The sequence below is a fragment of the Thunnus albacares genome, chromosome 13 (assembly GCF_914725855.1).
Source record: "Thunnus albacares chromosome 13, fThuAlb1.1, whole genome shotgun sequence".
Classification (NCBI taxonomy): Eukaryota; Metazoa; Chordata; class Actinopteri; order Scombriformes; family Scombridae; genus Thunnus; species Thunnus albacares.
The window spans coordinates 7,249,557-7,262,948 of NC_058118.1; the positions used below are offsets into that span (position 1 = coordinate 7,249,557).

At 40.2% G+C, this 13,392-nt stretch overlaps 2 protein-coding genes across 6 annotated transcripts in view; both read right to left on the reverse strand.

The window, feature by feature from the left end:
* Nucleotides 1-13,392, reverse strand: part of LOC122995765 (histone-lysine N-methyltransferase 2B-like) — a 398,376-nt gene that overhangs the window by 363,310 nt on the left and 21,674 nt on the right. The window lies entirely within an intron of this gene.
* Nucleotides 1-13,392, reverse strand: part of specc1 (sperm antigen with calponin homology and coiled-coil domains 1) — an 83,308-nt gene that overhangs the window by 57,126 nt on the left and 12,790 nt on the right. For 2 of the 5 annotated variants that reach the window (XM_044370672.1, XM_044370674.1), the window contains exons 2-3: nucleotides 5,532-5,716; nucleotides 5,262-5,397 (exon numbers count right to left, since the gene is read on the reverse strand). In XM_044370672.1, the coding sequence (XP_044226607.1) occupies nucleotides 5,262-5,397; nucleotides 5,532-5,693 (298 nt within the window). In that variant the 5' untranslated portion in view covers nucleotides 5,694-5,716. Of the gene's footprint in view, nucleotides 1-5,261; nucleotides 5,398-5,531; nucleotides 5,717-8,922; nucleotides 9,020-9,086; nucleotides 9,104-9,851; nucleotides 10,481-13,392 lie in introns of those variants that run through there. The other 3 variants (XM_044370673.1, XM_044370676.1, XM_044370675.1) reach the window with 3 other exon arrangements.

Genomic DNA, 13,392 nt, shown 5'->3' on the forward strand with positions numbered 1-13,392 from the left:
ATTATAACATGTAAAACATTATGATGTTGCTATTCCTGATCGGCTGCTGTATGTTGCAGCTATGCATCTGCACAGCAACCATGTTGGAGAGGTCAAGATCATGGATATATTATATATTATAAGAGCTGGATACCAGATTGAAAATGGCACCATTTCAGTCCAAAGAGAATTGCTCAGCTGGCGCATACGCCAAGTAAAGCTTCTAGCTTCCGCATTTGCTTCCGCGTTGTGCAGCCCACTGACTATTTGCACAACGGAAATATTCAGTGGGAGTGGGCCAAGCCCACGAGTTCCTGCTCAGCCTATAGACTTTACATTATGATGACATCACAGATCTTAAAATCACTTTTCTCAGCTCAAGGAAAGTTTTATAAATATAAAACCTCCATGGATCAAAAGTTCATAATAGAAAGAGTCATAATTGACCTTGTTTGCAGTTCAAGGTGCCCTGTCAACAGTTTTACAGACATCTCTTTTACAGTGGTGGTCTAAGGGGAAAATGCTTTGTGGGCCGCAGGGGGATTTTTCACTGCAATACTGGGAGTGACCACTGGGAAAAATTGGCTACAAGGCTGAGTGGCAGAGCCCAAACCAACTCTTATTATACATCCATGGTCAAGATCCGCTAGTAAACAAATGCAGCGCCGGTATTTGAGGCCACCATATTGGATATCTTTAACATTTCTCATCCAAACTACTTCACACTTGACACTGCACTTTCTTGGATCCCCAGCGATACACCTGCCAAGTGTGAAGTAGTTTGGATGAACAGTTGTCGAGAAAAGCGAAGAACAGACCCACACACACAGACAGACTCCTTCCTTTATAGTTAGAAGATGGGGTTTGAGTACAATTACAGGAAATGGAGTGTTCCTTACTCCATAAAACTTTCGTAAAAGTATGTTTTCAACGCTCAGTCAGGATTCTGTCATGCATCCACAGTCTAGCTGTAAAATCCACTCGGATGGCCTCTGAAAAAAGACTCAATTACTGCCCTGACAGGTATGATGACAGGTATGATGACAGTTCTGCTGCGGTGCGCCTTAGAGCCCGGTAAGTCCTGATTGCTTCTTGTCAGTGTGGAATGTCACATATCAACTAAGGAGAAACTCATCTGTTTAAGACCAACTTGATAACACTGATGGTTGACAATATCACTAAGACACACCTGAAGACACACCTCATATTCCAGTGAATGTGTTCATCCCAAAATGTCATAATGCAAATTCTGGATTTATGATTCCTCTCTTCATCTCTTCAATACGTTTTTTTTTTCTTCCCATCCATATCAATAAATACAAACACTCAAGGCATTTCAGATTGTTACATCTCAACATCAAAGAGTTCAAAATACCACAGATCACCACCGCAGTCTATATTCAAATCATGACATTTCCCCTGTGTGGATGTTTCAGCAGAACTCTCAGGTCAGATTCAGTGACTTAATATTGACTGCAACAGGTTAAGTAATGATTGCCACTGCTTGAATGCATGGTTGACCATCACTGCTCTTTTACATCTGATCTGATTTTCCACTTGCTGATTAGCTTGACTTTTAAAACCTGTTTGACATATACATTCATTGTCTGCCTTCATATGTCTTGACATGCACTGGTGTAAAGTCCCGACACAGGTGCAGATCAACACAGCAGGCCTGACTGGAACATCATGTTGAGCAAAGGAAAAAAAAAAAACGCCCTTGTCACGGGTGTCCCAAAGTTATAAACAAGGGGAGAATATGCCTGTGCACGTTTGAGCTTGTTTAATTAAGAAAGTGTGTAGAATGAATTCATTTGGGTGCCTAAAGGGAATAAAGTTGGTTAGTTTGAAGCTAAAACCCAAAGGATACATTTTGTAAGGGACAAAGAAATACCTGAAATACCTGACTAATGATTTTTCCTCTGTTGTAATGGTAAAGCAACTGGAATGCAAAACAAGCTAAACATAGAGTGTCAGTTTTTTTTAACTGCTTAAAAGATAGAACAGCATGATTTAAAGTATATTACAGCATGACCTCTATGTGCCCTCTTTAAAAGATGGTTTTCTTTATGATAAAGAATTATTTAACAAGATTCCTGCCTTCAACTTGGTTGACTACCAGAAATTGGCTAGCAAAACTAGGCCAGACCAAGTACGTGAAGTGTAATGAATTTATCATGCACGGCACAAAGTGTGAATCTGTTCTTGTCCTTGAGTGTGAAAACACTTTGGAAAAACAAACTTTGGTTAATTAGCACCAAGTCCAATGAAAGCTGATCATGGTCTAATTGTCTTTGAAAGAAGCGAGAGCCTCACTTGGCTGAAGTTTCTCAGCTCCTCTGGAGTCTTTTGTCAAGTAGAATTCAATTATCTTCGCTTCAGCACAACAGCCCTTTGAAGAAGAATTTCACTGGAGCACAGCATCTACACACTGTGCGGATGGGCTGCCATAAACAAATGCAGTTATCGTCCACACAGAGGATTTTCCAATGGTATGCTGTAAACAAAATTATTTACTGCAATAAATACCCTGTCATTATCATTCACCATATTTGTCCTACATACCAAGCTCATAAGTATAAACCAACACACAAGGCACACAACAAGTGTTTATTGGGACATGAGATCCTGTTGATAATGTGAGTAGGAAAGCATTTGTTTCAGTCACAGGAAACAAACACTGATGTCATGGACAACAAACCCCCAGCAACCACACTGTGTTGTGCAAACACAAGAGGCAGCAGTAACTGTCCCATACATGTCTAACCATCATCATTTGAAGTACATCATCAAATAGCTTCAGTCTGTTAGGTATCCTAATGTGTATTGAACTCTACACCAGATCCATATACAATCTTCATACCTTCATAATCAGTCAAAAATATTGATGGTATAATTCTTGATCTGCTACACCTTTACAGCCTCAAACAGGTGAACACTTTGGTAAAATAGATTAATCTAACTAAAATGGAAGGAGTCTCTGTCTGTATGTCTGCACTTTGATTTTCTTGACAACCAATCATTCGATCGACTTCACACTTGGCAGGTGTATTGCTGAGGATTCAAGGAAGTGCAGTATCGTGTGCAAGCTCTTGAAGATCTTTTGTTCCCAGAAATAGCCTGACCCCAAATAGCTAACTAGCCTGGTCCCAGATAGTTAGCTGTTAGCAATGAGAGTGGCAAGTTGATTATCTCACATTTGCTATTAAGTTGAACGATATTTTTGATTGAAATGCACATCTCTAATTGTGTCCTGGTCATCACCATTCTATAACCCTGACTCTGCTGAATCTGGGAATGTAAGACACTTGTGATGCAAAAAAACCCCCAGCCAAAATAGGCTGGACTTTCAGAATGAACACTTTTGTTCCCGAAAATAGCCTTGTATCAAATAGCTAGCTGTTGGCAATGACTAGGTATACAATAAAAAGGCAAGGTACAAAAGGTTAACAAAAAATCCTCTGATGAGGATTCATTATTTCTTTTGAATCATTTTACTTCAGTTAAAGGACCATTGTTTAAGAGTTAGTGGCATCTAGCAGAACAGACTTGGCAGAAATGGGATATAATATTCATAAGTATGTTTTAATTAGTGTATAATCACCTGTAAATAAGAATTGTTGTGTTTTCGTTATCTTATAATGAGCCCTTTATATCTACATAGGGAGCGGGTCCTCTGCTACGGAGGCCACCATATTGCACGTTGCATGTATCATGTTTCTACAGTAGCCCAGAACGGACAAACTGTTCTGGGCCACAAAACTGGCTCTGGAGAGGGTCTTTCGCTTTCCAATATTTGTGGCGGGAACTGTATGAAGTTGAAATACTGAATAATTAGTATGGCTGTCTGGTGAGTGTTAATACATGAAACGTTTGACTTACTGCATGTAAACAATTTGAAGTTTGATTTGTTGTTTGGATGAGCTGTTCTCGAGAAAGCTGCAAGCAGCAATACCGGAGACCAAGCAATTGGCCCGTTCTGAACGGGCATGTTTTGAACTGGCAGTACACTAGTATAAATAATGCAATTTCAATAAAGCACTTACAGTAGCATCTCATAGCATGGACGTTTACTTCACTGTGTTGACTGCATGGTAAGAAGAAAAGGGGCCAGAGGGGGATGAAGCAAATTTTTGTCTTGTATTTTCAGATCATAACTGAATTTTAAGGCTGCTTTTCAAATGTGGATACACATGGCCATTTTGAACACCATGGGGAATAGTTTTGTGAAATGCTGTATAGAACCAAATCTGCATAGTACAAGCAAGCTGCATGGGAAATGGTTAAATTAAGTTTGAATGCAGGTGTGATAGGTGGTTAAGAGGATACTTAACATGAATTTCCCAATAATATTTGACCAAACCTAAATATAATCATGCTTACTGTGATCCACAAAATACTTTTATTTAAGTGCACAATTAAATGTTTATGTGTAGGAAATTAAACTCTCACCTTGATGTCTTCAGTGGAGTGTTTATCTCAAGTAATGTGTGATTAAACAGAATTTGCATATTTCATAACAGAGCATAAATTATGTTCTCATTCAGAGCTTTGGGGTGCTTCTCAGTGATCATGATGTCTGAAGCCATACAGACCATAGTACAGGACTATAAGCTAAAGGAACATCAGCACAGGCTGTACATGTACACAAGCACATGCAAAGACATGTGACATGTCACACACTGAAGCCAAATAACAGCAGAAGACCAGCCAATAACATCACCACATTCATTTTCCAACTCGTGCTTTTGGATAGAAAAGAGTTCATTTTTCCTCATTTGTCATCCAAAACATAGCATGCTGTTCGCACAGCTGAGCAGACGTCTGAAGAGCACACTATGAATGTGTCCAGTCTCTCAGTTTTGGACCAAAACCCTAAGAACCACAGTCCTCAGCCACCTGCACCCCACTAATGCAAACCAAACGAGGATAAAGAGACAAAAGAAAAAAAGAGTAAAGGGTAAAGAGAGGCATCTCTCTAGCTGCTAGTTACTACCAGCATCCAGGAGCTGTGACAGGGAGCATTACTGATGTGCTGTGGCCCTCTAGTGGTCACAAGTGGTTAGTTGCACTACTTTCATCTCTAAACCCTGACACAAAATTCAGATCACATCCATAATTAATGAAGATTAGAGTTCTGTTCCCCACTTAACAGCATCACGTTATTGTTTTTTTTGGGTTTTGTTTTTTTTTTTTTTACATCAAACCAAGTCTCTAAAATTAATTATATTTTAGAGATTTGGTTTATTTGAATATATCTGACATGATTTGTAGTCCCCTACCAGACAGATTGCGAGGGCGGGCCTCTGCCAGATCTGAGATGGCTCCAGTAGTCACTGTCTTCTTCATCCTGGAGCCAGAGGCAGCAGCTCCCAGTGCAGGCTTTGTCAAGGCATCATCACTGCTGGCTCTTTTCAGCTAGAAACACATCTGCTGTTAGTACCAACAACGTAGGTCCACTAATGTGATAATGATTAATTTAAATTACCATCATTACTGTACATTTATCACCATGTTAGTTGGTGGTAGACTGCAGTGTGTTTGTGACTCACCCTGCTGAGGCGCTGGTCTGAGGCCAGCATACTGGAGGATCTGGAGGTCTTCATGGCTGTAGAGGTGGCAGAGGAGGAGGAAGGCGCCAAGGAGGCCTGCTTGGCCCGCTCCTGGAGCCCCGGCTTGGGCAGCCCCACCTTGGTGGCGCCCGCTTTCATCATGGCTGCGTGTCAGATAACTACACCTGAGAGAAGTCCAGAGAAGAGAGTTAAGAGAAAACTGTTGAATAACAAAGTTTTGAATGGTTATCCTAAAGAAAAATAATAACTTTAACGTGCTGGTGTATTCACTAGAGTACAGCAGAACAGCCCTGCTGGAGCTGGTAGGCAGATTTTTCCAACACAGATGCTCAGTATATTTCACTGAACTAACAGTTTCTTTACCACTATGCCGCACTGTCTATGCCCCAAAGACACTCGTAAGCACTGCTGAAATATGGACACATGATCTTCCATTAAATAGAGAACAAAAAAGTCCCTGAGAACAACAAGACAAGTGGCACTGTGTGAAACTGGCTTTTGAGTTGTTTAATTGCTGTTTTTGACTGCCAGGTGAAATTTATATCTTTAAAAATTCACTTTGTTGACAACTTAAGTTTTGTCTCACCTACTGTACGTGTAACTTGACTACAAACATTTCATTAATTAAACACTACATAATAATATTAAAGCAAAATTAACAAATTATCAATTTAGACAACAGCTGAAGTTTCTGCCTCTTTCCTTTGTGGGGCAGTATAGATCTAAATGTTTCAAGAAAACTACCTGCACTGCAAAATAATATATATTATACTGTAGTTCAAATATTTTATAAGCAATAATGGTATAACTCATAAAAAAACATTTTAGCAATGCAACATTTATAGGTGTGAGTCAAAACTAGAATTGTTCCCTTAAATACCACATCAGCATAAAACTGAAGGGGAAGTACAGAATAATAGGCAGTACCTTTGCTTCGTCTGAATAACAAGACTATACAGTATTAGCACTGCCTGGTGGCATTTGTAGCTGTTCCAAAATATACAAGACAAGAGTTGCCTCTGAGGGCAGATAAGGTAAGACCAGTAGCAACACCATTGAACTACTTCCTGCTAGAGGGAGGAGAGAGAACACAATCTCTTATCTGATAACTTCAAACCAGTGGCAGAAGTATCTCTCCACAGATTTAGTTGGAGGTATGCAGCCAGTTACAGTCACAACTGCCATTCATTTGTATAAGAATATGGTTAAAAAACAGCACAATAATAGCTTCATTTTTCCAACTCCTACAGGATGTGGTCACAGAGACTGTTAAAGGTGTACATTTGATGTCCAGGAGGAAATGTACTCAGCTGGGCAGAGAATAGCTGAAGGAAATGGAAGGAGGTGGGAGTGCACTTAACCACGAAGAGTGTGCACTGGTAAAGAGCTCTGTAATTCCCAGAGGAGTGGCTGAGTCATTGATCAAGGCCGGGGTAACCTGACCTCTGAGTCCTCTGAGAGGCACAGGGCTGTTAATGGGGATAGCCTCTAGACTCTGTAAGAACAGAAATGAGTTAACCAAGGACAGGGCTGTCAGGCAGGACAGCTTTCCCCTCTGCTCTTAACTGTTAATATTTATTTCATTTGCTGGAATGATTGAAAGGTTGCAAGTATTGCACAACAGTTGAGAGCAGAACTAGTGATGCTAGAATTGAGATCATTTCAAAATCTACAGTTAACAATACCTTGCAGTCCTACAACCAATGATATGATGGGTAACGGGAGCAATGTGGCAATGTGACCAACCCTAAGAACATACAGGGGATCCACATCACTAAAATGTTTGCTGCAGGGGACACCAAGTGCTTGGTGCATTTTATGCTGCAATCTTATTAGAGATTGTTTGCTTGTGCTTAGGGACTTATCTGATTAAGAACGCACTGCACACACTTTATTTTTTGCCTTCATGAGAGCATGTGTCTCTCTGCAGGCCCATCATATGATACTCAGAACTCTCTAGGCAAGATCCTGTGACTAACTCCTGCCTGGCCTGGTAGTTCAACACCTCAGTTGTGATGCCTCGTCTCCCATCAGATCAGTTTACATCTACAGCACATATTGCCAAACGCACGTTTGATCTTTGTCTAGGCTAAATGAGGAAGTGAGGTAAAATTGAGGATGTCCCCCTTGAGGTTATATCATTTTCTTTTTGAAACAGAAGGGAACTAAGCAACAACCATTTTGTGGAATAAATTAAACAATAATGTGACGTAAAGTAAAGCCTGTGAAGTTTAAGTCTGAACTTTGTTTTCACCTTCTTTGGACCACCGCAAGGTTAGTTTAACAGGTCTCAATTCTGCAAATATGACCTCTCCTTATTCCTCTGCAGAGATATGAGGCCAGTTTCTCAAGAGCCAAAAGTGTGTCCCACTTTATAATGGCCTAGTTAGAAACCAAAATGTCTTTGACACAGACAGCTGGTTGTATTTTAAACTTGAACTATCCAAGAGTTAAGATACAGGGTGTGAGTAGGGTATCTGTCTGTAAAAGCAACTAAGCGACAAAGATAATAAACATTTACTGCCTTTTACAGCTTGCACTGTGTGACAAAACAAACATGTAAAATGATGACATCTGGCTTAAGCAAGCCTGGTAAAAAGCTAAATATGGAAAAATACCAAATTAGAAAACCAAATATAATTTGTAGCAACCACAGCCATAAGTAATAGGTTGTTATCTGCCTTAATTATATTGCCTCAAAAACAGGAAGATGAATGTAAAGGCTAAGTTTGGGACAAAGTAGTAGAGGAGTTTCAGACAGTTGCTGCTAGACTCAACTGCTGAAAGGAGATAAGGAGGAAGCACGAGGAGTCAAGACCAACAGACAACAGTTATCAGTTTGGACCTGGATGAAACAATCACTCACACATCATCTGATCTGATACAACCCCCAGAGAGAGGACAATGTGCTTTCATCACACAAGGAAGATCAGCAGTGACACATAATGTAAACATCAATCCACTAGTGTGCCCATTGATTCAGTTTAGTAGTGGATCTACTAGAGCAAAATACTGCATATATATATCAATTTACCTCTTAGAGCACACATAAATATAGCTCCAGTATTTAGAATGTGTGTTACTTATATTTCCTTCACTAAAAAAGATCCACATATATAATCATTTTAAGGTGCAACCTGTAGTAGAATGGCTGCTCAGCAAAACAGGGACAGATGTTGAGACAAAACCAATAATTACACCTTACAAACCCACCACTATATACTGTATCAGTTACAGAGGAAATACCGTCTTGCATGTACACTTTCATTGCACAAATACGTAACTTGGCCGACTACATCTGCCACAACCACGAAAGAGCCTGAGATCACGTAGGGAAATCCTAGCTAACCAGTCCTGACCATTCTCTGACCTTAAATGCAGGCTGTCCCAGTACAGAGCAGGATGGGCCATGATGAACACCACACTTCACTTTCTGGGTGTAGAATATGTACCAAATACAAGTGAAGTGCCTGTTACAAGTAGGTACTCTCCGTGCATATGAACAAACATCCTGTCTCTGCCATTTACACAGACCTTCAGAATCAGTGATCAGAAGGGAAACTGCAGTCCTGGACTGAATGCAAAACATGCTGCCTTCCTGTGGTGACACTTAATTAAACAAAATGGATTCAGGTGTGACTGGACTGCTTTGCTACAATTAATCATTTTTATTCCATCCACAGAGAATAACATTAAAGAGGCTGAAGCATTGCAACACACAACAAAGCAAACAACTAGTGCTTTACAGCTATTTGAGGATATCAGAAGCTCAGTATGTGTCATCACATCCTCATGTTCTTTCCTGCCTGGGTCAGTAGTTAGCAGGTTACCTTTTAAAAGCCTACTAAATATAACACACAGTAAGCATAATATTAGTCCAAATAGGGCGAACTTTTATTAACCAGAGTTGTAAAACTTAACATAAATAGTACTTCTACACAGAGCACAGGCCACAATCCCCTTCAGAAATGTACTTTCAGTGGTTGACAGAAATGTGAGAAACCTGGCAAAAATATAGACAGCAGATGTTCTCAGTTGCTTTTTTCCTAACCTATTATATAAAATGACTTCAGATTTTCCTTTTTCAAACTTTCCAACAGTCACCAATCACATTCTAAATCTAAAATAAACTCTATTATCCTTGTAAAGCTTTAAAACAATGGCTGAAGATTAAACAACATATCCCAATATCATCCGAGAGCTTAAGGTAGTGAGTAATACAAAAGATGGTGATGGCAGATTGGTGTCACAGAGAAAGTGCTAAAAAAAAACAAACAACCAGTGGCGCAGCTCACTCACGTGTTTGGAACTGGATGCTGTCCTGGAGCCTGCCCTCTGCCTGAGTGCCCTGAAGCACAACTGACCAAAATATTCGTCCTTTGCTGAGCTTTACGGAGAGAGAGTCTGAGCGCGAAACTGAAGTGTCAGGAGCAACGGCTGTCTGCCTCAATACAGCAGTCAGGATGAGGAAATACTGCAGGCTGCCAACCGCTGTGCTGTGTGTGCCGTTGCTTCTTTCACTCTCTCTCATACAAAGAGGAAGACAGACACATAGTCTCAGCTATGGGCATGTTTTTTTCCTCTCACAGTTTTTCCAGACTTTCACTCCTGAAAAACTCACTGCAAGAAAGGGAAGAATGAAGCAGGAGGAACAGATTTCCAACATGTGGCACTGAGACTACTGAGCCAATAAGGGTAATGATTTATATTTTGAAGGATCACACAGCCTAAACTGCTGTTGTTTGAAATACAGGTTTCTGCACTTCATTCTCAGGACAGTGGCTTACAATTTGATTTAACCTGAGACCACGTGTTTGTGTGGTTTGTGGGCGAGACACAATCGTTCCACTGTATTTTCAAATTAAAAACCACAGCTGTGTAAAGCAAGTATTTGTGCTGCTTGAGTGAAATATTTCTGCATTACGTTCAACTCATGTCTGACTAATTGGAGTAGATTCTGAAAATTAAACATTGATTTATGACATTGCTGTGCTGTGTAGTTTATTTCCAAACCATCTGTAGGCTGTTTGGGTACAAACAGCAGTCGCACAAACAGCTACCAACACTGACAAAGCCATTCCTTGTCTCAGAAACACTTCTTAATATGAGGGTGGGTCATTTGTGGAGGGGCCTGCATTTTATGCTGTCCCATACTGGTCTAATTTGGATCCCACAATCTACGGCATGCCAAGGCCGTAGAGAATGTGGGTAGAGAGCGTACACTCCGAGACGAGATGAAACAGACTTCAGTTTGTGGCAAGTGGCTAACTGTGGAACTTGGTCTGACCACACCCCTACTCTACCACAAAAACTGTTTTTTAAAAGGGCGCTGCAAGGAGTTGAGAAACAGTTCAGGATTATTTTTAAGGCATCACACACTATGTCACACTCTGTTGCAGATTTCAGCTGTGATTTCACATGCACCGCAGGCTTCTGAGTCAGTAATATTGCCATTGGGGGACACTACCTACTGTAGCTTTGTTAAAGGTCCAGTGTGTAGAATTTTGTGGCATCTAGCAGAACAGACTTGGCAGAAATGGAACAGAATATTTATAAGTATGTTTTAATTTGTGTATAATCACCTGAAAATCAGAATTGTTTTTTGTTACTGTAGAATGAGCTCTCTATATCTACACAGGGAGCGGGTCCTCTTCCACAGAGGCTGCCATGTTGCACCGCCATGTTTCTACAGTAGCCCAGAACGGACAAAGCAAACTCTGGCTCTAACAAGAGCATTTACGTTTTTCCCAGCAACCGCAGGTTCTCCTAAACACTTGGAAGAGGAGTGGGAGGGGTATTCAGTTGGTTGCAATCTCACCATTAAATGCCACTAAATCTTACACACTGGTCCTTTAAATGCTGTCAAAACACTGCACCATTCCTGTGATTGTTCACTGCCACTGGTCACACAGGTTCCTGCCTGTGCGGTAAATGGATAACACCATGACCACAGTAAATACTCCTTTCTAATATTTGCAAGGTGTCTTTTCAAACAATGTATTATGACACCTAAAACATAGTTCTAATTAACAGTCTAACAATTGTTTTAGTTTTCCTAGGATGTTTATACAAGCCTTCTGTAGAGATATGGGAGACAAGTGTGACTTTGTTTTCTATTCTAGTCTACCCTTCATAGATGGCTGCAGTGCTGAACAAGCATGATTTATAGGAACTGTGTTTCAAAAATATTGACCCATGACTCGATTTGTCTTTATTCCAAATCACACAAGAAGTGAAATACTTCAAATTATGATAAATCCCTGAGGGGCAGGTGCGGTGAGCCTGCTGAAGGTGTCCAGAAGTAAGTGAGCACAACTGCCAGTAAGGTGAAAACACAGATGAAAAATGAGCTATCCTCCTAGGGAAAAAATGCTTCCTGGGAAAAGTTTAGACAGCCTTGTGCTTTCTCCCACACACCTGGTGTCAAAGGCTGCTGCCATGATAGAAGAACAATAGCACACTCCAAGGTACCCAAATATAGACTATAACTGACTTAGAAGAAAAGCAAAGAACCGCTTGAACTTCATGTCCACCTCACTTTCTCACAAGCACGACAATGACAGACCAGTAATTACCAATACACTGACCATTTCCCAGCCATAAAAACAACCAACTGAAGTATGAGGATATTTCTGTGAATCTGCAACTGAATTTAACTTCCATACTGCAAAGACCTTTTGCATAAATTAAAGCTGAACACTTAGCAAAAGAGAAAAAACAGAAACAGGAAACAGCAGACCACAGGATTATGAAACAGGCCAAACATGAATAAATAATGATGGAACATGAAGCCATGTGGCTCGATTCTCACTAGGTGAGGTGGCTGTCAGAAGATTCTCTCATTGTGTGATATAGGAGTCTTAGTGGACTGACCACTGAATTTCACACTGCTCAGACAGAACTATTTGCAAGCACGATGAGGCTCCTGTGTGCCGCCTGCTTCTTAAGTCTCTTCCTTTTTCCTCTCTCCATCCACAGGAAAGAGCACTGAGTCAGACTCTCCACATAGACACCACAGTCGCACAGGATGTGAAAACAAATATAAAATGTGTGATGACAGTGATTCAGCTGAGTGTGTGGCTTAAAATACTGCTTTTTCCATGATCACTGTAAGTAGATCCTGCACTCATTATATAGTATCATAGGCATGTGTTAAGACTGTAAACAGAAGTAGAATACATTGTAAAAGTTCTGTAGGATTACAAATTCAATTTTAAGTTTTTGTGCAGAAAGAAATTTAGATCATGTGATTCTGACTGTGAAACACGTGTAGGTCAGAGCATTTTTGAGGATTCAGCATTATGACATACCACTGGGGTTTTGACTCCACACTATTGGTCTCAATGTGTAATGGCACAATGACTTTCATTGCAACAGGCATTACAAACTAGCTTAGGCTATAAATACTGTGGTATGTGGCGTTGGTCCATACTATGTACTTGTCCCCATAAAAATAAACATTCAATTCAATATGAATTCTCTTTTTTCATCATTTAAAGCCACATCCATTAAAAAAGCAGGGAACTACAGCCTTTTGGCTGTGAATGGGTCCCCATTTTCCAGATATCAAAAGTATTTGACAGAAGAAAAGATTAAAAGATTAATAAATATACAACACAAAGTTAAACGGGTCAAAATACAAGTGAAGCAATTTTCCCTGATAATACTGTCATGAAAATCATAATAGTTGTTTGTCCCTGTCACTGCAGCAGGGCTTAAACCGATTCTCGCCATCTTGACGCTCTGCAGCAAGAGGATTTAAACATGAAAAACTTGAATTAGTTATTTCAGTCTAATTTTGACTAAAACGTTATATAACTATGATGAAATGTAACACACA